At 41.2% G+C, this 25081-nt stretch overlaps 1 protein-coding gene across 6 annotated transcripts in view; it reads left to right on the top strand.

Annotated features, from left to right (window-relative positions):
- GLIS3 (GLIS family zinc finger 3) overlaps window positions 1–25081 on the top strand; it is a 508929-nt gene that overhangs the window by 453581 nt on the left and 30267 nt on the right. For all 6 annotated transcript variants that reach the window (XM_057547717.1, XM_057547713.1, XM_057547711.1 and 3 more), the window contains 2 exons: window positions 5545–5713; window positions 23363–23538. In XM_057547717.1, the coding sequence (XP_057403700.1) occupies window positions 5545–5713; window positions 23363–23538 (345 nt within the window). The remainder of the gene's footprint in view (window positions 1–5544; window positions 5714–23362; window positions 23539–25081) is intronic.

Consider the following 25081-nt stretch of genomic DNA (forward strand, 5'->3'; position numbering starts at 1 on the left):
CTCAGCCACGTTGAGGTCACTTTAGTGCCTTTAGGGTGGATAGAAGCGAAAATGGAAATCTACTTTTTGGATCCTAACCAGCATTTTGGTGGTTAAAACTACCCGTGTGCATTGTGTGTGGTGGGGGAGGAGTGCCTAGTGACTCCAAGCAGCCTTTACAAGTGGAGTATGCAGGGGTTCTGATACAGTGTCAACACTCTTATGCCTTTGTTTTTGCATCCATCTTGCATTTGAGAGGCAGTATAGTGTGATGGTTAGAGGCATGTGATCTGAAATGAGGTTTCCCAAGTTCGAATTCCAGGTCCACTACTTACCAGCCACATGACCTACATACGCCAGGTAACCTAATCAAGAACCTGATTAGGCCTCAAGTTCCTCAATAGTAAACTGGAGAAAGGTTTGCAAAGTACTAAATAAATGTTATCTATTGAGTCTGGAGCATGGGGCAGGCAAGAAGATGAAATACAGCAGAGATATGGTCCAACACCTACTGCTCAAAGTGCAGTCCCCAGACCAGCAACCTCAGCATTGCCTGGGACTTTGGGAATTTGATAGAAGTTCAGAATCTCAGCACTTGCTGCCTCCAAGACCTAGTGAATCAGAATCAATATTTTACCCTGGTGAATTGTTTGCAAATTAAAGCTTGAGAAGCAGGATTCTAGCTGCCCAGACAGTTTTGAACAGAAATATGCCCTCCAGTTGACTGTTTTTAATATACCTCAGCCTGACAAGGGAGGTCTTCTTCCCTGCCCTCTAAAACGATGAAAACATAGTCACGAGAACAATGCCTATGGTAGCCTTCCCTGTCTCTGGGGATGGGCCTGAGACAAGTAGACTTCATTTCAGGAAGTTTCCTTGCCTGAAAAACTCCTTGCCTTTCTCTAGTCACACAATGAATACATGACAGCTGAAGTGTCCCCAAGGGTGCCCTGTCCATACCCATTAGACATACAGATAATTGTTTTCATTTGGATAGAGAGAGCGCTGCCTGTTAACCCAAACTAACCTGAGCCAGTTAAAGGCTCGAGCCTAGAATGCCCTGGTCCCAGTAGCTGGTGAGATGGCATCTGGGGACCACACAGATCAACAAATGCTGCTTTGTCAAAATTAAAAAGCCCAACTGAGTCACCTCCACCTACCTCTGTAAGGAGATGGGATGAGGGACTGTAGTGAGCTAAGCCCCAGAGACAAAGAAAGACTAAAGCAGCAGGGAGGCCAGCTCCTGGTCCTCTGCTGGAAGTAGGGCTCACGAATTCATCTCAAGACCAAGCTTTTATTTCCTTGGGGAGTCCACCATCTCTTAATCACAAAAGCAATAAGAATTTCCAATATGTTGCTCCGCCGTGCCTAATCAGTTGTTCCAGCTGCCAGTCATCAGTGCAGTCTAGAGGCTCACCTAAAAGCCCTCTTCCAGCCTTGAAATCAACACTGACCCCTGAGGTGACACTAGACAATGAAGGCTGCCCCCATAGGTAGCCTGTGTGTGCTGGTTGATTTGATCACAACAGTTTTGTTAATATTGCCCTAGATGCTGGAGGGTTCAGTTCTCTTCCTGATGCTTTGATTGATAGGCCTCATTGTATGCCCCATTAGTGGAGTTTGGAAAATCATTTTGAGTGTGTATGGAAGGAAATTTTTCCTTTTGTGAATGACCTTACACTTGCACTCTGACATGGAGATTTTCTTCCTGAGGTTAAAAAAATCACTTGGCAAAGCCTGAGCATCTGTCTGTAAGTATTTGTTGTGGTGGGCAGGTCTGTGTGAAAGTCTCAGGTTTTTGACTTCAAACATTAAGAGACCAGCACCTGCCTGGTACAGAGTAAGGGCTGGAAAATTGTGTTTGAATGAATGAATATTCTTAGACTTATAGTAAGATAGAATCCTGGATGTATGACTTTGATAGCTGGAAATTCCTAGAAGTCAGTGTAAGTAAGAGGCATTTCCTGGGCCATAGTGGCAATTTCTAAGAAATGTGGCTCTTTGGTAGAGGTCAAAGGCAATCCTACTGAAGCCACTGATACCTGACTCCAGAGTTTTGTCCATTTTATATGCAGGATATGTGAGATGGGAGTTGGATGCATGTCGGAAAGCCATGCTCTATTGTTACTTCCTCTGAATCTCTTGGTCACAGGCAACATCCACAAACATTGCCCTGGACTCTGCATGCAAAGTGCCCTGTGTAGACACTGAATTATAAGCCTCTTCTAGGTTATCTAACCAGAAGAGAATTTGTCTTACATTTCTCATCCCATTTGTTAGAATATAGAGGCAAGTCACAGGCTTCATTTTGCTGACAGTTGATTTCTCACACCCTACGTAAGAAACTGTTTCATACACTTTTTTTATGTACTTTAAATTGAACCCTAAAGCCCCCCTTTCTTCCTCTTGTGGGGTCCCCAGTCAAAGGGTCTCTGCCTGTTCCAGTGCCATTCACTGGCTGTAGCAGTGGAAGGAAGGGCTGTAGATGTGTGTTTGACTGTTGGTCAGTCAACAAGTGACCTCAGCACAGCTGGAGGGCATGTTTCTGAGCCTTCGGCCCTAAACCACACACCTCTTATGTCCCACCTCACATCCCCTTCACCACGTGTTCCTACCAGCGGCCATTGCTATGGCAACCAGGCATAACTTGGCAGCACCTCCCCTCAATTGCACTGGCTTTCTGTCCCCAGGCTTCTCTGATGCCCTGGTCTTGGGCATCTCTGAGAACCTTTAACCACTGTGGTGCATGTGCCTACTTGGAAGTGTGAGAGAAGTATCACCCTTTACCAGTGGGGAACAGGAGTTGGTGGATAAATGTTCCTTTCTGTCCTTGTCCTACTCACGGAGCCCAAGACAGGCTCCAGTGGCATTCAGATTGTGTTCGTCTTTGTTTACTCAACAAACATGAATGACGTGTTGGAGACAGTAGGCACCAAGGGTGTCTGGTTCACTAGTCTATCCCAGAACCTGGCTCAGTGTCTGCCACATGGTAGGTACTCCGTAAATATTTGTGGAATAATTGGCTGCTGAGAGAGGAATGAGAAGAATGCAAGTAACTCTGCACACACAGCAAAAATATTAAAATAAGTACAGAAAGGTAGAGGACATTACAGGCAAAAGCACAGTAGCATAAATTGCCATGACATATTTGAGGTGTTGTCAATTGTCTGATTTGGCCAGAGTTTAGGGCACATTTTGGGATTTGGGGGGCACAAATAAGATAGTGTGTTAAAGTGTTGAACACCGTTTGATGTTCTGTATTAGTAAGTCTCAGTATTTTGGTATAATGATTTATGGAGGTCTGTTCCCCTCATTCAACTGCAACCTCTGCAAGGACAGGGGCGCACATATTGTAGAGTGGCTAGCATGTAGTAGGCACCAAATAAATATTGAATTTAAAAATTAATGGTTGGAGGATAGATGGATGGATGCATGATGATGGATGGTTGGTCTTGGCTATCAAGCGGTCTGAAGGAGAGGACCTTAACCAGGCCTAACTTTCAGTGTGCGGCAGGCTGCACACAGTACCAAATTTCCCAGCCTATTTCTTTGCAACTAATGCAAAAACATGGCTAATATAGCTAATGTAGGCCTATGGGAAGCAGCACATTTTCTACTGAAGCATAGAGCAGAGCATGGAGTGTGTACACCAAGTTTCTCTGTTGCTCATGGGTTGTAAACAGCAAGGCAGCACTTCTCTGTGAAAAACACACACACATATATACAAAAATACCTCCAGCGGATAATAAGTGATGGGTGCATTCAGCAACTACAACAAAATAAATAGGAGAGCTCACGTTTCTACATCAAAGCAGAAAACAGTTAGCTTGTTTCCACAGTGTCTCTGTGACCTTCTTATTATTCCATTAGTTTTTGGAATAGTATATGAAACACCAAGCTTCATGCTGACAAACACCGTATTGAAACTATTGCCGCAGTCAATCCAAACAGCCTTCTCCCGTGGGTAAAATTATTATTTGGAACACAAGCAGAATGTGGTTGCTTGAGCAAGCTGAGCATAAATGAGGTAGTGATCCATAAGGTGACTCTAGCGAGTTTGCAAATGTGCAACTTTTCTGGAAGCTGACACACAGCAGAAGCTCTGCATTGCCCTTTTGAGATGGTAAGCATTTTCTAGTCTCACCACCTCTTCAGGACTTGGAAGACTGTGGAGGATGCAGGCGTCTAAGGACAAGAGTTAACCTGACACAATGCTGACTTACCAGAAATAAAACCTTCAAATGAGATCACACTCCTATCAGTAGCTTTTTGAGCGCGAAGATGATAATTCTGCTTCTTCACCAGTTCCTTTAAGTACTTGAACTCTTGTTCCATTGGATTAAGCTTTCGGGGGCTGGGTCATTTGAGGGTATTAACTCTATCCTGGAGAGGTTGGAGAAAAGTGGTGCTGGTCTAAAAATACAGCTCCCTGAACTTTTAAACCTTCAAATCTCTTTGATTATGTGGCTTCTTTTTCTTAATCCTGAACCTGGTTTTTTTAATTTTTTAAAAATCCATTTATTCTTTGATATCAGTAGAGTAAGTTCAAAAAGAGCAAAGATGGGTATAAAGCTTGGCATAGCTTTGTATAGAGAAGGAAGTTACAGAGAGTCAGCATAATGATGCTGGTATGATTGCAGCATAATGAGACGTCTGCTGAGTAGATCCAGGCACTGAGAGAGCTTCTCTGATAGTGATAGACTCCGAAAGTGACAAGCCCCAGTTTCTTCTGTGACATGGTACCAATTAGCCGATCTAAATGGGCACATATTTAAGTTTGAGGTCATGTACAGTTCTCAAAGGCTAGGCTGGCCCCAACAACGAGGCTGTAACTCACTCTCTGTGTCGTAATAGACAACAGCGGGAGAAGATCCCGGAGCTGTTTTTGAGGCCCCTTTTCCATATTTTGTGGTGTTGGGAGAGGAGTCATGTTTGCTGAAGACTAAGTACATTTATCCATCACACCATTGGGAAATGCCCAGGGTCAGTTAGACTCTGAAGTTAAAAGAATGTAGGATGCTGCATTGATACTAGGATCAGGGGAAGCTCTGTTCTCATTACATTGATTTAGCAGTGACATGGAGACTGGGCACGACCCACAGCGCCTCACTGTAGCACCGAGAAGAGGAAGAAGGCCTGTGTTGTATCCTTCTGGGTCAGCAGACTGCATATTCTGTTACCTGACTGTCCTCCCCTGTGACTGAAAAGTGCTAATACAGAGACCTTCGCCCAGGTGCAGACATTACAAGATTGGCTAATTATACGGTGTCCAGACAGGGAACTTGCCGGGCAAGGCAGCTCTTATGAGACGAACCGTGAATGTCAGCCTGGAGCGAGCTGAACATGGACTCCTCAGACAGCAGTAAAGGCACATTAGCCGGGGAACCTGTTCCGCCATGAACACAAAAGCTGTGTATATCCAATAAGGGGAGAACTGTTCCCTTAAAAGCACCAAAGAGAGAAACAAACAAGCCCCTAAAATGTGCTTGCTGTCAGCCTTCAGTATTTAAAGAGTGCGTGCTTCATTTGGGGCGCAGTCTGATGCTTGTTCTCCCTTGATTTCAGCTTCAGTTTTCTCCAGCAATCATTCAGGCCGAAGCGGGACAGCTGCTGGGGCCATGCCAGCCCCACATCCTGTCAGTCACCCTTCTCCGGGACATAATGTACAGGGGAGCTCCCGCAACCCCTCCTCCCAGTTACCTGCACCCACAGCTGCGGACGTGGGAGCTGAGAGGTAAGGCCATCCGTCTCTCTCTTCTAATAGGTGGCACCGCCAAACCTCCCTCCACCAAGAAGAGCTTTGACAGTTGCTGAAGTTTATTAATAATCCATTGGTGGGTTGAATTACCCAAAGGTGACATTTTAAAAGTACATGCACAAAACGCGTGAACCGAATATCTCATTATCTGTTTTATTTTCCATGGGGAAAAAAAATAAGATACTGGCAATAGCCCACTGAAGTGTCTGATGCTGGGGAAATGCATCAGAATGTTCCTGTCGTTCCTCAGTTTGTTTCAGGGACTCAATTTTAAGGTAATGTCCCTACAGGTTGACATGTTTTCCAGATGTAAGATGGTACTTTCAGCACATAGATCAGTGGTGTTATCTTAAGAATATAGCATAAAAGGGCACAGGATTTTATATGCACTACCAGAAAGGGGCTGTTCACTGAATACTTTATGTTGATACCACCCTCATAAGGAGTTTCTGGGAGAAAATTTTTCAATCTTGACACTTCGGTCCCTGTCTTTGGACTGCCCAGCCCTCCAGTGGTGTGGACAGCGTACTACTTCTTTCATTCTCCTCTCCACTCATCATCTGGCTTGAATTGACCTAGACATCCACGGGAAAAAGTTCTTGTGGGCACCCCTATGCAATCCTGGAATAGTAGGCATTTGGTAGATAAAATAATGGGTTGAATAGGCAACAGGAGTAAAAGTTTTGAATCTTTGATTTCACCAGCAGTCTGTGGTTTTGTTGGTGTTGGCCTGGTCTAGGAGTTTTTTAATGTGTTTTTAAGTCCACTAAGCCATATTTTTAAATTTTATGCCTACCCTTTATTAATACATCTGTTCATTTAATAAGCATCTGTTGAGTACTTGCTATGTGTCATACATTTTGCTGAAGATGAAAAGATGATTAAAACCTGGTCCTGCCATTATAGGATTTGGTGGTGAAGACAGACGTGCAAACAACATATAGTAATGCTGGCTGGATAAATGATGTAACAAAGGTGCCACAGGAGCTCTATCTGTGCCTTGGGGAGGGGGAGAAAAGAAAGACAAGAGTAATCTAGGCATTACAGGAAGATTAAGGCTCTTCTAGATGGATAAATGGGGAAGAGCATCCAAGGTAGCCAGAGGAACATATGTAAGACATGAGAGGGGGAAGGACACATGGAGGGAGCAAGGTGCCAGTAACTCAGGTGGCATCATCAGGTAGACATGGCGGATGAAGTCAGGTGAGAATGGGTTGGCTCATGGGGAACAACCATGCTGAGGATTTTACCCCTGATCCTACTGGAAGTGAAGAACCATTATAGACCCTTTATTAGGAGAGAAACACATCAGATTGTCATTTTAGAGAAGGAACTCAGGTGACAAGATGGTAAAGTAATTGAGGCTTGAAGCAGGGACGAAAGGTAGGGAAAATAAGAAGGAGGTTATTATAGAAGTCCTTATGAACAATATGAGGACCTGAGCTAAGGCAAAGCAGTAAGGATGGAGAATTTATTCAAGGGCTATTAGTTAGGAGGCAGAATCGCTAATTATTAATATATGTGTGGGGTAAAGCGGAGGGACCAAAATTCATTTCTGAGTTACACCCCGAGACATCAAGATGGAAAATGGTGCCATTAACAAAGGAAAAGAGGGTGTTGAGTAGAGGTGAGGGCGGGAAAGGAGGAATGATAATAAATGGACTTCAGGGTTTTGACTTTCAGGTGGCTGTACAACATCCAGGTGGATGTGTCTGGTAGGCAATTGAAACATGGATCAGAATATGTTAGACTTAATCCTAACACTTCTATGTACATGGTTAAGTGTAAACAAATTATTAGCCTTCTCTCGCAGGATCTGTCAGCAAAGCAGTGCAAATGATAATCATCTATTAAGTTCACAGACTTGCCAGTTGTTGGATGTATTTCTATAAGTTCAGATGAGCTTATTCATTTTAGGATTTTATTTAGTTCCCAGTTGAGTTTTAAATGGTATTATCCATGGGCTTTTCATCATCCCATTTCATTCTGCCTGGCCAAGCATCATACCCTACAAGGTAGTGAAGCTAAGAAACCATCCATAGGGACCTCCTCCTCTTTGTCTCATCTTATCGGTAGTTATAAAGACTCTTTACAAGAATATAAGAAAAAAGTAATCTGTGTGTCTTCTTTTTTGTACACAGCCTTTAAAAGAATCAATGTAGAAAAAGATTTTAACCATTATTAGAGTCAAAAACCACAGCAACCCAAACACCTGATTAAATCCCAGCTCTCACAGTTGCTAATTGTTTCAATGTGTTCCTTGGATGCTCCTGCTGCTTGGGTTGTTTCTGGTTTTGTTTTTAACATTTCATTTTGTTTTATTTTATAATTTTTTTTTTCAATTTCGTCTTTTGAATGTTGGTAACGTATTACAACATTTCAAGAATGGCACAGTGAACACCCATATACCCTGCACCCATGTTCACCCATTGTTAACATTTTGCCACCTTCTCTCTCTCTTTCTGTCTCTTTCTCTTTCTGACTTGAGAGATCCTTTATTTGTCTGTTTGCTTGCTTGCCTGTTGTTTCTGAACCAATCTGAGAGATTGTTGGTAATATCAATGAGCTTTAACCCTAATTACTTTAGGAAAGATCTAAGAGGGACATTTTGCCTGCATAATCACAATGTAATTATCACACTCAGGAAATTTAACATTGATAATGTATATTGTCTAATATGCAGTCAATATTCAGAGTTCCCAAATTGTGTGAATAAAGTTCTATATAGCTAGAGGTTTTTTTCTTTTCTTTTTATGATCCAGGATCTAAGGATCACAGTTCTCATTTCTTTTTAGTCTTTTTTACTCTAATGAAGTTTCCCAGCTTTTAAAAAATCATCATCTTCTTCATTATTATTATTATTGCTTTTCTCATGACATTGACAGTTTCTAAAGAACTGAGGAGATTTATTTTGCAGAATGTTCCACAGTTTGGACTTGTCTGATTTTTTTCCTCGTTAATAAACTAGTTCGTTTTGGGCAGGAATAACACATAGGTGATGGGGTGTTCCTTAGCTCTTTTGAGCCTTAGTTTGCACTCATGGGGAATTAGCATTAGATGAACCAAAGCAGATAAAGCACCTAGCTTGTTACATGGCATGAGGACAGGCAACCTTGGCATGGCTGAGAGATTCAGGTTTGTAAGCCGGAGGATGTTGTCAAATGATTGCAGTGGCTGATAATATAATCATGGAAGGGAAAATGGAGAGGCAGAGGAAGGTGGTGTACTTTGCATGACTGGGTGAATAAAGTGGATATATTCACTTTTGTGGCTTTGCCTTTTTGCTCTGCTCTCCCCACAGGATGTGAGCCCCATTCCTATGCCAGCCCAAGTGGCAGGAGCAAGGGCGTGGAGGTTTATCTCTTCCAATCAGGTTTGGAGATGAGGATGACTGGAGAAACAGCCCTGAATTATTCACTGCGTTTGCACTAATGTCCAGCATAAAAACACTAAGAGGAAATGTGCTTACCTTCCGCTTTGGGTTTATATATCTTTGCCTCTGTTTGCCTGGGAAATTCCCCAGTAAAAACCCCAGCAGTTTTCCTGATGGAAATAAGATGATCCACTTTGCGATTTTTAGTGGGAAACTGGCATTTTTTTCCTGCTTTGCGGGCATTGATTCATCATTTATTTAGCTTTAACTTGTTAATAAAATGGGCTGAGTCACTGTCATAAGTCAGGAAAGGTCCACCACATCTGTCCAGTTAACATCTGTTTCTTTGATCCTTACCACCGTAAAATAAACGCAAGTTCTCTCAATTTGACGAGGTTCCATTTTTATTTTGAATTATGATCTGAATGACACATCGTTTCAGTGATTTAAGTCGAACTACACCACATCACCTAATGTTGATTTAAAATTATTATGGGAAGTGGTGTTTTACTATGTCATATTGAACGAGCCAGTGGTACTTTATGACAGTGGGAACTCAGCGTCGTCGGAAATGTTAATTTATTGGGTTTCAAAGTATGTCTTTTAGACCAGAGAAAACAAACATTGATGGAAGTCCCTTTTTGAGGTGGAGAAATCTTGCAATCCCAAGAATAAGTCAGCTGGATTTGTGTCACTCATCTTGTTCAGGAGCATGTTGGCTGCCTGTCCCCTTCTAAAGAAGGCCACGAATATGGTGTGCTCTGTAGCACAAGTGACAGAGTTTAGGGGACTTGTGGATTTACCAGAGTGGAGCGACATGTAAAGGGCTTCCTATGAGCCCCACCTCTGAGCCAGAGAAGACTGAAAACAAGGAAAGGATGTGCTCTCCCCGTGGAGAATGCATTCCAGTACAGGAATCAACAGCAGAGAATGTTAGGGACAATTTTTTTGGAGAAAGTAATCTAAACACCTTAACTAAATAAGGAATGTCAGTTTCTTGAATCTGTATGAAGTATTGGGAAGCCTTACTGTTTTCCATTCATATCAGACTTGATACTGCTAGAATTCTAGGGACTTTGATATATGTGCAGTCTTCCTATGCCTTTGGGTAACCAGGGCTGGTCTTCACGGATAGCATTTTCTTATTCACCATTGGGAACATATTGTAGCTTTCCTGGATGCCAAGGGGTTAAAAATAGCAATTGTTTTCTATGTCATGTCTTTGCAATTATGTAAAGTTCTTTAGCTCTAGTCAAACCAACCTGCTCACTGACTTAGCTTGGTTGCTTTCTGCATCTTAATTCAGGATCTTTCTCTACCTAAAGAGAGAGTAAGGATATTCCCTCATTATCTTATTCTTTTTTTTTTTTTTTTTTTTTTTTTTATAAATTTATTTATTTATTTATTTTTTGGATGTGTTGGGTCTTCGTTTCTGTGCGAGGGCTTTCTCCAGTTGCGGCGAGCGGGGGCCACTCTTCATCGCGGTGTGCGGGCCTCTCACTGTCGCGGCCTCTCCCGTTGCGGAGCACAGGCTCCAGATGCGCAGGCTCAGTAATTGTGGCTCACGGGCCTAGCCGCTCCGCGGCATGTGGGATCTTCCCGGACCGGGGCACGAACCCGTGTCCCCTGCATTGGCAGGCGGATTTCTAACCACTGCGCCACCAGGGAAGCCCATCTTATTCTTGACTAAATGTTATCGGCCTGGAGCTTGGCTTAGTTTTCAGCCCAGAAAGCCTCCTTGCCTCTTGCAGCTCCCCAGTTAAATCGCTGGGTCCTTATTATCTGTCTCATTTATTTTCCATTTCCCAGATGTCCACTTGCTAACTGAATTATTAGTTCTTTGAGGGCAGGAACCTAAAATTTCCTTGTAACCTCCAGGGTTCAAACCTGCTAAGGCAGGTTTGACAAGGGAAAAGGACCAGTGAGGGGAATGCCTAGGAAACAGGGGGTCATTGCCAACTTCCACTGCCCAGGTGGGAGATTCCTAGAAAGGATTACTCCCCTTGATTCATTGGTCTGAAGGATGGTGACCTCAAAGCTCCAGCATCTTATATATCCTGCATACTTCTATACAATACGTAGTTGCTCTAATACATATGTTCACACACACACACACACACACACACACACACTGCTAGGAGTCTCTTGCCATCACCCATTGCTGGGGTTCCCTTTGCTTTCCTGTGGTCTTTAATACTAGGTGCTCAATACTAACTATTCCCACATATTTGCATCTATAGTATCTGAACAGCTCGAAACTAGGCCTGCTGCTTTGCTGTCCTTCCCTCCCCAGGACTTTCTTAGTAAACAGGGACACTGATATCTTCACCCACTCAGCTTTTCCATAGACACACACACACACACACACACACACCGTCTCTCTCTCTCTCTCTCTCCACATAATCTTTTCTCTCTCTTTTTAATCTTCTAGTATGTGTGCTATAATGGCTAAAATCATAAGCATCATACAAAATATTAAAGTTTATCAAAATCAGTCCTAACATTGAGGTTCATTCATTTATTGAATCATTCAGTCAGCTGGTATTTGGGCACCAGGCAATATACTGGAAACTGAGGACATAGTGGTCAATGAGACTGACAGGAGCCCGGCCCTCTCAAAGCACCTAGTCTAGCAAGAGCTAACCTGGTCAATAGGTGGTCATAATTTTGGATGCTATGAAGGGGTGCTACAGGAGGCTGTGGAGGCATACCGAAGGAGTACCTAACCCAAAACTGGGGAGGGAGGAATAGAAGAAAAAATATCTCCCTGAAATCTGAAGGTCTATAGAGCCCGGCCAGGCAACGTCATATATACAAAAGCTAAGAGGAGAGAGAGCAAGCGAGGACGGAGCTTCATAAATAAATGCAGGAGGAGGCTCATGAGCTGCGTTAAGGAGCTTGGGCTTTATGTAGAGAACAGGCTTTTGTGTATTTGGCTAAGACAGGTACCCTGGTGACTCTGGCATACATTTCAAAGGCCTCCATATCCTGTTATCCACCCAGCAAGAGTTCAGAACATATTCTGTGCCCAACAGAAGAAGAAATGATGAAGAATGTACGAGTGATTTGTCTGGTCCTCAAGCAGACAAAGGCTGTCCTTTCCATATCCTAGACTGATAAGGCAACACAATGGGTTTTGTGTTATTTTCCTTTTTAACACAATTTGTAAAGACGATTTTGTCCCTTGCACTTCCAAGCTTGTAGTTTATATAGTCATGACCTATTTAAGAAGATTTTGAAGAGTCAGCGTCAAAAAAAAAATTACCTCCATGTTAGAGACAAAGTGCCGAACATCTGAAAGTTAGAGCTCTAATATCAATAACTTGGCCTCACTGTTCTTATTATAACAGAGAAGACTTGAGTATTATTAAGAAGTGTCCACATTGCTGTGTGTCATAATTTAGTTGCAATTTACCCAGTGAGCACTGCTCTCAGAGGCTCCTTGATGTGTATTACAGACCCTTTCCCACATGCATAGATAGCTGACTTATAAGGCAACAAACACTGGCCAAACAAACAAAGCTTGTCGATCTTTATCCCTGAAATAATTGAGAAAAGCCATAGTCAGAAAATAAATATAAGCCTCAAATATCCATTGTTATCAGCCTGAGTATTGGCATCGACATCATCCTCTGTTAGAGTCTATTGATAGGATGCTCACCTAATGTCATGTGGTCAAGAGCATCATTCTTTCTCTTTGGGCTTCAGCACTTTACATTCAGAAAACAGTTATCCACATTTAACATCCCATTAAGGGGTCAGTTTCTTTCTAGAAAAGAGACTTCCACAGATGTTCAAGATTAAGAGAGGTGGGGTCCAAAATCTACCCCCCCCCACCACACACACACATGTCTACTTGAGAATTGCTGAATGTAATGAATGTTGTTCCTGATGTTGATGCTGTGAGCACAGAGGTAGAAACTTCCAATATCCTAGACCTGAAAATGGAGATTACAGCATTGTATCTTAGACGGAAAAGCTTGAGGTCCTTTTTCTGTTCTGTTTTCTTTAAATCTGTGGAAAATTCCTGGTACTTCTTGATGTTTATTCTAGGGCAGAATAGCCCACCAGTCTTAAAACTTCTTAAATATTGATCCATGACCACAGCCATGCTTCATCCTCTCTGGAAAATAACAGTTGGGTTATTGGCCTTTGGAATGACCTTTCTTCTCACAGAGCTCTTCACCCTACTAATAGCTTCCTATAAATACGCCACCCTGACTCACTCGTAATAGTCACACGTACAGGGAAATTGGTGATATTTGTTACTTTCTTCTTACCTACCTAATGACTGTGAATGGCTCCTCTGGAAGAAAAAACAGCAACAGCAACAACAAGGCATTGCTGAACTAGCTGCCATAGTCCACCCTGATCTATCTCTCATTTAAATTTCTGGGTGGATAACAGGATATGGAGGCCTTTGAAATGTATGCCAGAGTCACCAGGGTACCTGTCTTAGCCAAATACACAAAAACCTGTTCTCTACATAAAGCCCAAGCTCCTTAATGCAGTGTGGTCTGCAAAACTTTTATGAGCCTAATTGCCAGAGGCCAATATATTTCTTGATAATGGAGGAAAATAATGAGCTGGGTCTACATGGCTGTCTTCAGCTAACTATTAAAAGCCTAAAAAGCCTAGGAGTCAACTTTGATTCCTCCCTTTGCCCAAGCACTTTCATATAGAATTAACCTGTAAGTCCTATTAGCTCTGCCTTCAAATACATTTTAAGCCTAATCAGCTCCACTCCTCCACACCCAGCTCACCAGTATCCCCTCCTGTCTCAAGTACAACAGCCCCCTAACTGGTTTCCCAACATCCAGTCTTGCTTACCCACAACCTTCTACTTTCACCCTACCAGCACACCTGGCCTTTGCTCCACACCACAACAGGAGCTGCTGCCCTTTAACATGTAAATTGAATCATTGAGGATTTCCTGCTCACATCTGTGTTCCCACCATACTTAGAATAAAGTCCAAACTCATTTTTATAGTGTGAAAGGTAGCAGTAACTCTGAGCAGCTGATTGATGCTCTTCCATCTCCACATTCTCCTTTGTGTCACTTCATGGCGAAGCAGGAGATGCTGATGTGAGCACACACGTGTCACTCCAGCAAACAAATGGCTTGACTTGTGGTTCAAGTATTTGTTCACGTCAGTTTGTTTTCCATGGATTTTAAATTTTGAAATGCACTATATCAGCATTTTAGATTAATTATAAACGCACATTACAAACCATCTATTAGAAGGTCTGTAAAAGGAACTATAATTTTTAAGTGCCAATGAAGTTGTTTCACCTCTGAATGCCAAATCAGCCATCTTTATTTCGTTCCCACATTCCAAACAAATCCACTTCATGCGAAGCCCAAGATGATGTTTTTTTAATTCCCTTGGATTTTCAGTCAGGAAAGTGAGTCATGACAGTAACAAGGAATGCTTGAGGTAAAATAGAATTCCTTTTCTTGAAACATCTACTTTAGTGCATTAGCGTGAAGCAACATGGAGTTCGCTAAGCCATTATAGTATTCAAATGTGGCAATGTGTTCTTTTCATATGCTTCCTCTGAAACAGCAAGTTATATGGAGCCAGAATTCCCAAAGTGAAAGCCCACAAGCCATTCTAGCCTGAGTCAAGATATCCACATATTACAAAGTGCCTCATCTCTGATGTAGAAAAGGCTGTTCCAAGGAAAGCCTCTGCTTAATGTTTTAACAGTGTGATCTAGAAATCACCTTCATCCTTTCCCCTCTCAGGTGGGGATAGTTGGAGAAATTGGCTCCTAAGAAACTATTTCTTTTTTCAAGCGAAGGACTGTTTGTTCATTAGTGGTGAGGAGTCTATTGAGTGAGCAGAAACCAAGAGACAAAGTTCTTTGGATTAGTCTTTTTGCCTCCTTTTCTGAGAAATAATCTTTAGTTGCTTTTCTGTTTAGTTGCAAGGAGAAAAACTTTTCTCTGTTTTAATCATCTTCCTCAGAGTAATGGTTGGAATCATTCTCCTGAAGAAGATGTTCTCCCCTCAGAAACAGAAACTGGTTTCTGGACAAATATAATATAATATTCAACTGGCCATTTGCACCAATTCGACAAAGGTACCATCCACCTGGACACAAGAATTGGCACTAAGTTGGGAGCCATGTCTTTGGAACCAGTGGTCTCTTCAACAGCAACAGCCAACATTTATTAATTATCTTTGCATAGTACTGGATGAGGTGCTGAAGATACAAAATGGTAGCAAACAACTGAGGATTTGATGCTCTTTCCATCTGTAAGAGCCAAGAGCCCTTCTCTAATTGTGAATTTTTAAATATATGCTGTTTCTTTTCATTCATTTCTGTAGCCAGTTGTTGAGTCTCATCTTCAAGAGAAGGTACAGAAAATTCATTTGTGGTTATTACAATAGTAACCTGACATCCTTCAGATGAAGAAAAAAAAGCACATATAAACAGCACATATTATTACTAACTGAACCACCACCCAGCTACTTTCTTTTCAAATTTATGGATTATATTGACTTCTGAGGTCTCATTTGGCAGTGGCTTTCAAAGGCACCTGGCTATACTTGGCAGGAGTACTGCATTGGAAGTTAGTTCTAAAAGTTCTTCTGATGTCGTCAAGAGACTCGTGTTTTCAGTTTGTGACCATGAGAAAGGTATGCAAGAAGCTGTTTTTTAATCTACCTATACCTCTCTTTCTCATGTTTGGAGAAAAATAACACTTTTTTTCTCATTTCTCATCTAGCATTCTCATCACACTTTCTTCCGAATGTTTTTCTTTCACCTAATGCGTTCTGTTTCAAAGCAGACTGAACTCTATGCCTAACACTATGCTGAACAAGAGAAAGTCTTCCCTTTGCCACAGGACTATGAGTTAATCCCCTTGCATTGACCTACTCAGAGCTGCCCAAGGGACGATATCATTACAGAATTTTTTTTCACTGCAGAATTTTTGACATGAAATGTCTAAGACCACTCTGGATAAATTTTCTTCTGGTTGGCACTTTTTTTGTAAAGAGGATTTGGCAGAATCAGACTTTTCTTTCCTTTCTCCCCATCACATCAGATTCTGAAATAGACAACCAACCAAGTCACAGCCAATTCTGCAGTCAAGATATTCCAAAAAACCTGGCTCTTGGTTAAATGTGTCCTGCATAATTCATTTTTGTAACATATCCTGGATGTCCTCTCCTCCTCCCTTTGCATTTCCACAGGGGAATAATAGTGTGATACCGTGGGCCGTATGTCACTGTATACAAGAAAAAATACACTTCTCTGCCTTGGGCATTGATTACTTTGTTTACTTGACTTACAACTTACTCCCTAAATCCAAGTGGAGAAACGTTCCTCCAGAACACTCTACCCTTTCTATTTCCCACAAACACTCACTCATTATAATATATATGTGTCTTTTTTAAAAAGCCTTGGTGATCATTTCACCTATAGCCAACTTCACAGCCCTCATTTTGTCGTGCTCTGTGGAGGCTCAGGCAGTCATTTTTGAGTCTTAGTCTCGTCCAATGTGATAAATTATTTGCAGTTAATATTGACCCAGACCCTTGTAAGGAGAAAGAAACACTAAGCCCTTCCTGGGGATGGTTTCAGCTCTTCGGCTAGTTTGGAACAGAGTCCGCAGATGGACATACAGCTCTTGGCCTGCTTTGGTCCTACCCAGATGGACAGTGTTGCAATTACCCACACTTCCCCAAGGCCGTTTCTTCATTTCTGAAAGCTGGTCTTGATTGTCTCAGAAGCAGAATTCAATTTGCAGTTCCCCCAGTAACGTGCTGTGATTCATTCGGGGACAAATCTGGATTGAACTGAGTCCAAGTGTCTCTTTTGTGAGACAGAAGGGAAGTATAAGTAGATACTATAGTCACCCAGATGAGTCAGCCAGGAATTCATGAAGTGATTCATAAATCGTTACAAAGACCACTAAAGACTACTAAAATGGAGCGCTGTCTGGCTATACAAAGTGGGGTATTATCATTGGGGGGTTTTTTTAGATGTTAAATCAGATGTGTAATCCTTAAAACTGTGCTTTTCTTTTTAGGTTTTGAAAAGGATTCCTTTTTTCCCCCTCTGCAGTCAGCCAACTGCTAAAGCCATTTTTCATTGATTAGTTTTCACAGATGAATTTTAAAACCACTACAGATGATACCCCACAATTCTTTGGGGGAATGAAGAATACCTCCCCAAATCTACCATAGACCAGTTTCTATTCATTATTTCTACTCCCTGGCAGCAAATCAATAATATTTTTCATGTGAATGCAATGAAACTAGCTGTTCTGATGCATTCTTCCTTCTTTGGGAGGTCTATAACCCCCATGGAAGAAAGAAGGTGGGCGGGGGGGGAACTATCCAAAGCACATACCAACCAACATTTAATCTAGCTGATCATGAAAACACCTCTTTTCAAAGTGTTAACCCCCAAAGCAGTGCTAAAACATACAGTCCCACATGGCTTGCACTGCTGTGTATACAGTACGAATGAAGAAAAGTGAGACATATTTATGACATGTGCTTGATTTGCAACACAGCCTATTCGTAAATTTTGTTTGAAGAAATGCAATTGTTAGTTGACATAGAAATATTTTGGATTTATACACAAGGGAAAGAGTGTAACTGAAAGGCGTTATCCAGCTGGAAAGACTAAAGGTATAAGCTTGGCTTGGGCACAAAGAGCCCCAGTTTAGAAATGAGCAAATTCACCAAAGCAAACTGGGGAATCATATTGTCAGATTCTTAAAGGCAGTAGGTTGCTGATACCCCCCATCCCCATCATCTGGTGATGAGGAGCAAAACCTCAGATGTCCACAAGAGTCCCCTTCCATCCTCCCTCAACCCATCTCTCTGCCTTGCTTTGCATCTTCCCTAGAGAGCATCTTACCTTATTGGGGTAAAGTGGTATCTGGAGAACTAGCTGTGTGACTTTGGCAAATCATTTCATGTCTCTGGGCTAGATACAGTGGTGCTCCACTGCCCTTCAGCTCAAATATTCTATGATTGTATGGATTTGTGAGCTCAGGATAATTCGTTGGGAAAGCCAGTACCAAAAAAATGAGACTCTTACAGAAGACCACAACTAACTGCTCCTGGGACTAGGAAATTAACCAGATGAGTAAAAGCCTCACCTTCTTTGAGCCTCTTTCCATAGTCAAGAGAGAAAAGAGTGCTAAGATTTTTTTTTTATTTTTCGAGCTTCATAGATATTCTAACACAGTGCTATTAGACAGCTCTCAAGCATTGGGTACATTTTAAATCAGGGATACCTTAAATGTACATTCTATTTAGAGCAGTCATTCCATAAACATGTGTCAATCATCTGAAAGGTGTCAGACATTCACTGTTTAAAGTACTTTGATATCTGTGAGTTCCTAATTTAAAATTGTTCATCGTCCACCCCGCCCCTCACCTTGCATCCTTTATTTTTCTCTGTAGTACTCATTTCCTCTAGCTCAATACATAGTTTGTGGGTTTAAAATTGTTCACTGCCTGCTTCCTCTCACACAAACACGGAGATCTGTGTCATGCGTTACTCTCTCCGTAGTGCAATCGGAGCCCTTGGTTGGTGTTCAGTAAATACCTCCTGAATGAATAAATGAATATGTTATCTCAGATTTTATGATCCCCAGTAAGAGTCGAGGTTATCTTTATTTTGCACTTGAAACCGAGGCTGGGAGAAATCAGGGAATTTATTCAAAACTACCCGGCTGGTAAGGGATGGGGCCACACTCCAAGGCCGGGGGGTCTGACTTCTGCTCCATCTGTCTTCTACGACAGCCGTCTGCTCCTCCTGCCATTTGCAATTTCTCTGCATGTGAACCTCACCAGTTCTGTGTATTTCAATTGGGACCTATTGTTCTATGAAACAATCTAAGATTGAGTACTGCATCAACAGGAGAGCTCTTTGCTTCTGGCCCACATCACTGCAAGGTTGGGAAGCTCAATGTGAACACAGGGTGGGAGCAGGCCACAAAAGAGAAGGAGCATAGCCAAGTAAATACCCCCAAATAATCAGACATTTCCCAAGGTGTGTATAGATAAATATTTGCAGAAATCTTTCCAAGGCGTTTTGGTTTTTTTTCCCCAGATCTTTGGTGAGCACTTTAAAACCTGTTTCCTTCTCTCTCTCTCTCTCTTTTTTTTTTTTTTTTTTTTTTTTGCAAACCATTGAACCATGGCTTATGCTAAGGTTATATAAACTCCTCCACTAAATGAGTGGAAATGGTTGACTCAGTTCTCTGGTTTGCTTTTGTGTGATCTGCTTCTGGTAAGCAGTGATTTTTTTTAAAACATTCTGGTCTGTTGTGTGCATTTTTACATAACAATCTTCTGTTGTTTCAAAGAAGTATGAAAGGCCAAAGAAGAGACTGGTAAGCTATATCAAATGAAATCTGTGAAATGTCAACTGCAGATCAGCAGCTGGGGAACAGAGTTGGACCCAGAAAGACTTCAGACAGTCTGTCTTCTGGCTCTTGGACACTGCTGTCACTCAGAATGAATGAGAGTGATGTCATCTTGTCCTGACATAACGGGGGAATGAGATACTCCTTAGGAGAAAAATTATAAATCACTGCAGTTTATACTCAGCATCAAAATTATTTATTTATTTTAGTATCAAAAAATTTAATTCATCTTCTTTGGAGTTAAAGAAAATTTTTCTGTTTGGGGCAGAAAATTCAGACCATATTCATTTGGCCATGTGTGTGCGTGTTAAAAAGACTAGGTTGGAAACTAGGTGAGGACACTAAGAAAACGGGATTTCGAGGCCCCCTCTACCTTCAATAACAATAACATTTTAGGTTTTGCTTAGCAAGTTTCTGTTTAAGCATGCATGTTTTTTGTTTGTTTGCTTGCTTCTGGAGTAAATGGCCTCAAACTACTCAAGTTTCTTGAGTCTTTTTGGCTTTTTAAATAACATTCCTGGCATCTCTCTTGCTGTGATTTAGTGATTGCTTTTGGTTGCTCCCAGGGCCTTGCCTTGAACAGTAGGGCTCTCTCCTTCTCTGGTCCTCTCCTGCCCTCTCATCCCTGATTCTAATTTGCTATTTCTATTTCTATGAGCTAGTTAACAAGTAAGCAAGTTTATAAAAATTAAATTTAAGTTAATAGATTGTGAGAGATTTTTCAATCAAATACAATGTAGTGTTTTTAGGCAGTAACAAAATTGATTCTATGTGCTGTACTTGAAAGTCAGTCATATTTATGCACTCGTTTCTTACACTGGGCTTTTTAGTGCTAAATTCTTATTTATTTATTTGTTCCTAGAAATTGTCTGGATCACAATCAAGATCACATCTTGTTACTTTTCATCTTTTCTTTATATATGTAAAAGTTATAGTTTTTGTACCAATTCTTTCCTTTCCAAAGCAAAGACTACTTTAAGTGTACATTTATTTCATTTAGAATAGTATATATTTAAATTTTTATTAATACTTTATATGGAGTGACGTACTGTATTTTGAAATTATATTAACTTATACCATATAATCTTATTTATTTGAATAACATGGTGAAAAATCCAGATTGAATTAGCAAAAAGCAAAATGTAGAGTCAGTTGAAGGCTCAGTAAGTATTATTTTATTCCCCCCAGGTCTCTGAGATAGATGATGCTAAAATCTTGATGTGTATGTACTTCCACATTTTTTTCCTTTGCTCAACATTGCTATTACATTAAGTAATATGTGGTAACCAAGAGAGCATGGCCAGGGTGTGAAACTTGTGTGAATAAATAGATAAGAATGATTTGTAATTAGCATATAATTATATACTCTCTAGATAAATAGATACATAGATATATAATTTATATATAGATATATCATCTAAATATAGATATAGAGGTCTGTTGTATGAAATTAACATTCCAGATGACACCTAAAATGCTCAGATGAATTCTGTTCTTTTAGTTGGTTGAATACACCCCTTTTTTATAGCTAGTAATCATAATTCACCCTATAGTCCCGAATTATAAAAATGTAAGGTTTTATATTGCTCACAATCTTTGCCTCCTTCCCCTTCCCCATACACATTTTCTACTCTTTGGTAATCAAACCTTCATTTATGAGTCAGACTTAATGTGCTGTGGGGGAGGGAGTTGTGAAACAAAATTATTCTCCTCCATCAAGCCGGTGATACTAAGGTCCTACTTCTAAATACTGCGACTTGCTCCATCTACACATCTCTGCTCCGTCAATCCTTAAGAGAAAGGAAAGGTGGCAGAAGTACCAGAAGAGAAGACTGAAAAAACACCAAGAGCATGTTATATCTTTTATTCCCAAACAAAGAAATATAATTAAGAAGGCAAAGGATCTTGCTGCTTTGCCCCCCAAAAACAAAATTGAGTTGCCAAAGATGGCTATTTAGCAATGACATAGGTTTCCTTCCAATTCAAATCCACCCCTTTCCCTCACTCCCTGGAGATCTTCCGTTCACAGGATTCTGGTGTTGGTTGGTGGTGTGGACTCCTTCTAGCCGCAAAGTCTATGATCTCACAATTCCTCCTGCCTCTCCCACAAGCCCAGAGCAGCCTGTGAGACACATTGAGGACATGTTCCCCAAGAAAATAGCCTCTATACGGGGAATCCCGGCATACAAGTTTTAATAGATATTCTCAGGACAGTGCCAGCGTTCATTTGCTCTGTTTTTCCTCAAGGCCATTCAGCACATCTTTTCAAGCTAATTCCAGTTAAGATGATATGCTTGGAAAATATATATTTACCAGGCACAGGACACTCAGTTACTATTCTCTTCCAGCTCAGTGAAGATATAAGTTCTTGATTAAGCAGGCATCCTAACCCAGCTAGTTTCTTTAAGCCTCCTCTGACTTGTCTTCTCCATAAGTTAACCAGTCCAAATCCTCCCTTCTTGGTTCCTACATCATCTTACCTAGTCTCATCAGACCTCAGCAAGGGGAATGCAAAAACAAATGAGATTTCATCCCATGGTTTCTTACTGCGGCAATACAAATGTAGAAGCTCTGCCTTGTTAAATACTATGGTTCAAAATGTTGAAAATTGCTTGATAAACTTGACTGGTTCGTCCTCCCTTTGATCACCTATGGCCCTACACAAAAAGCCCAGAAAAATGAAGTGACCTATTTGTATGAAATACGTGGTGTACACAGATGGCAACATCTACATGTTGGCATAAAACAAAGCCTGTCTTTCTATACAGTGTACGAAACAGCCTATTGAAGGTTTTCAATCACCTGAGCCTTTGCGGGGAGACTAAACTCTTCATTGCTGATATAGTTTTTCCGCACATCATTGTGATGCTTCTTTTCACTGCACTGACAGAGTCCCCGCTCCTTTCTCCACCACACTTGCACCAGCCCCCTACTGAACTGGCAGATAGAATGTCGTTTTGATAGTCTATGGTCATTGCTCAACTTTAACACTGTTCACACAAGTACACTTCAAGGGAACTTCAATGTTAGAAAGTATAAACTGTCTTTTTAAACCTAGTGAGTCAGATCCTGCCATTTTTCTGTACAATTAGAAGATCAATAGATAGTTATCCATTTTATATCTCGGGTTAGTTGATGATGTCACCTTATTTAAACACCTGTATGTCCCACCTCAGAAACTACCATAATCTCATTATGATTGGCACGTGTGACTGCAAAAGATGTCCCAGATCATGTGTAAGGTTCCTGTTACACCCTGGGCAATGTTCTTTGCCAAGCACAGAACCCACACAGATCTTTTGGGTTCTGGATTTCAAACCACACTTGACCTTTGAGATTTAAGTTAATTTATTCTTGGCAAAAGAAAATGTATTGTTTAAAGAGAATAGGACTAGAGAGGCTTATAATAAAGTCTTATAATACTTCTTGGACCTCAGATATGTCTTACAGAACAAAATGTTTATGAGCTAAGTGTAAATGAATCAGGAACATACAGATTAAATTTCCCTTAAAATGCAAATGGGTCTAAAACTTAGCAGAAAAGGGGTCTGGCAAAAGATGTGCTTTGAATTTCACCAAACCCAGAGTATTTGAAATGCATTTTAAGAAGCTTGACAAACTCAGACTGTGACTAGATTTTCCCTTGGTTGATCTCTTTTATTCCTTCAGTATCTCAATTGAGAAGTCAGTAGTTAAAAATGGGAGAGAAAAGTCTTAAGTTTTTTTTAAAGGGCTTTTTGTCACACTCTTATACAGCCAGAATAGGGAATTAGAATTTGGCTTTGAAGAGTTTGTCTTTGCTCCTGCTATTTTACATCTCTTATGTTTCCTTTTATCATTGTTTTCTCAGGTTTGCACCTTCCGCTCCATCTCCTCACCACATCAGCCCCCGGAGAGTTCCAGCTCCTCCTTCAATAATGCAGAGAACACAGCCTGCCCATACCCAGCAGCCCTCAGGATCACACCTGAAGTCTTATCAGCCAGAAACAAACTCTTCTTTTCAACCAAATGGAATCCATGTCCATGGTAAGCAAGTAGCTGACAGTCCCTTGAGTTTTGAAAAGTGATGTTGTGCTGTTGCTTTTAATCAGGTGTCTTGGTTACCTGTTGTGGATTTCAGATGTCCTGCTATACACCACCAGGCTTTGGCTTTAATAACTTTCCTCTAAAATTTCACACTTAATCAGCATGAAATGTTGCAGTATCTTCCTGGCTTTGACCCTAAGATGGTATGACTTAGGACACCCCCAAGTGGTCAGCCCAAGGTGATGATCCATTCATTGACCCAGCACTTTTAACACCTCATGGTTAGGCCCTAACAACAGCATCTTGTTTCCTAAACAATAAACAGTGTACAAGGGAAACAACAGGAGTCCTTTTGCCCATGCATGCCTCTCCTCTCACAGGTCTTTGCCCCCATTCCCATATGCCCAGATCCTCTCCATCCTTCAAGGCCCAGATGAAGTGGCACTTCTCTCTGAAGCCTTTCCTGATCTCCTTGCTGGATGTAATCTCTCCTGGCTTTAAACTCTTGATTGCATATCACCTGTATTTCTGGTATTATTGATACTTATGCTCTGTCTCCCTTGTAATTTACTTCTCTGTGAGTAAAACTTGTCTTCACTGGTAATGTGTAAACTTCTTTCTAAAGTCAGAATTTTCTGACCCACTGTTCTTTCTCTTAGAGAATTTAGCACAGTTCTTCACGTGTTGTAAAGACACATAGATACTGGATGGGTTCATGGAAGAAGAGGAGGGAAGGAAGGCAAGAGAAATCATGATGGTTTTCAAAATGTGTTTAACCTAGAACATGCATGGAGAACTAAGTTTAGCTTAATTTCTTTTCTTTACGTAAACCAATTTTGCTGACTCAGGCAGATATCTTAGTGAACATCCATAGAAAGTTGAGTTGTCAAATCATATAGACTCAAAGTATACATAGCCTTTTACTTCCTAAGGACAGACACACCTTCTGTATAAGCAGAAGGGATACCATACATTTAAACTGAGAGTTTCAGCACCTGAGAAACATGACTCATCTCCATCTGTCTCATGTTGATTCCTGAGTTTGCTCTTTATGAGTTATTACTTGAAATTAATGGGTAGTATCCCCAAACAAATCTAAATCAGTAGTCAAGCTGTGTGGATAAGTGTGAATAACTTCCCAAGATGGCAGAATCAAGCAGTACTATGGAGCTAGGTTTGGATAAGAACATCAAAGCAGGGGTCTAGACAGCCAATGAGGAGACAAAATGCAGACAGTGGCAGGTTGTTGGAAGGGAAGAATCTTGGAAAGCCCAGGGCCACTGGCTCTGGCTCAAAGTTCCATCCATTGCTTCTCCCCTCTCCCTGATAGTAGTCACACAGACCCCCCCGTTCCCCAACAAAACTTGGGCCTGTAGTAATTTTTACCTTCTTCTGTCAGTAAATTTCTTCTCAAGCTTTATTATGTGTTTACTCAACCAAGAAACATTCCTTGAGTGCCTATTATGCGTAAAGCAATGAATGTGTGAGGAAGACAAACAGAGCACTCTGCCTTCTGAGGGGGGCCTCCCAACCCTGACAAGGA

Source organism: Balaenoptera acutorostrata, chromosome 6, assembly GCF_949987535.1.
Source record: "Balaenoptera acutorostrata chromosome 6, mBalAcu1.1, whole genome shotgun sequence".
In the NCBI taxonomy this organism is placed as follows: domain Eukaryota; kingdom Metazoa; phylum Chordata; class Mammalia; order Artiodactyla; family Balaenopteridae; genus Balaenoptera; species Balaenoptera acutorostrata.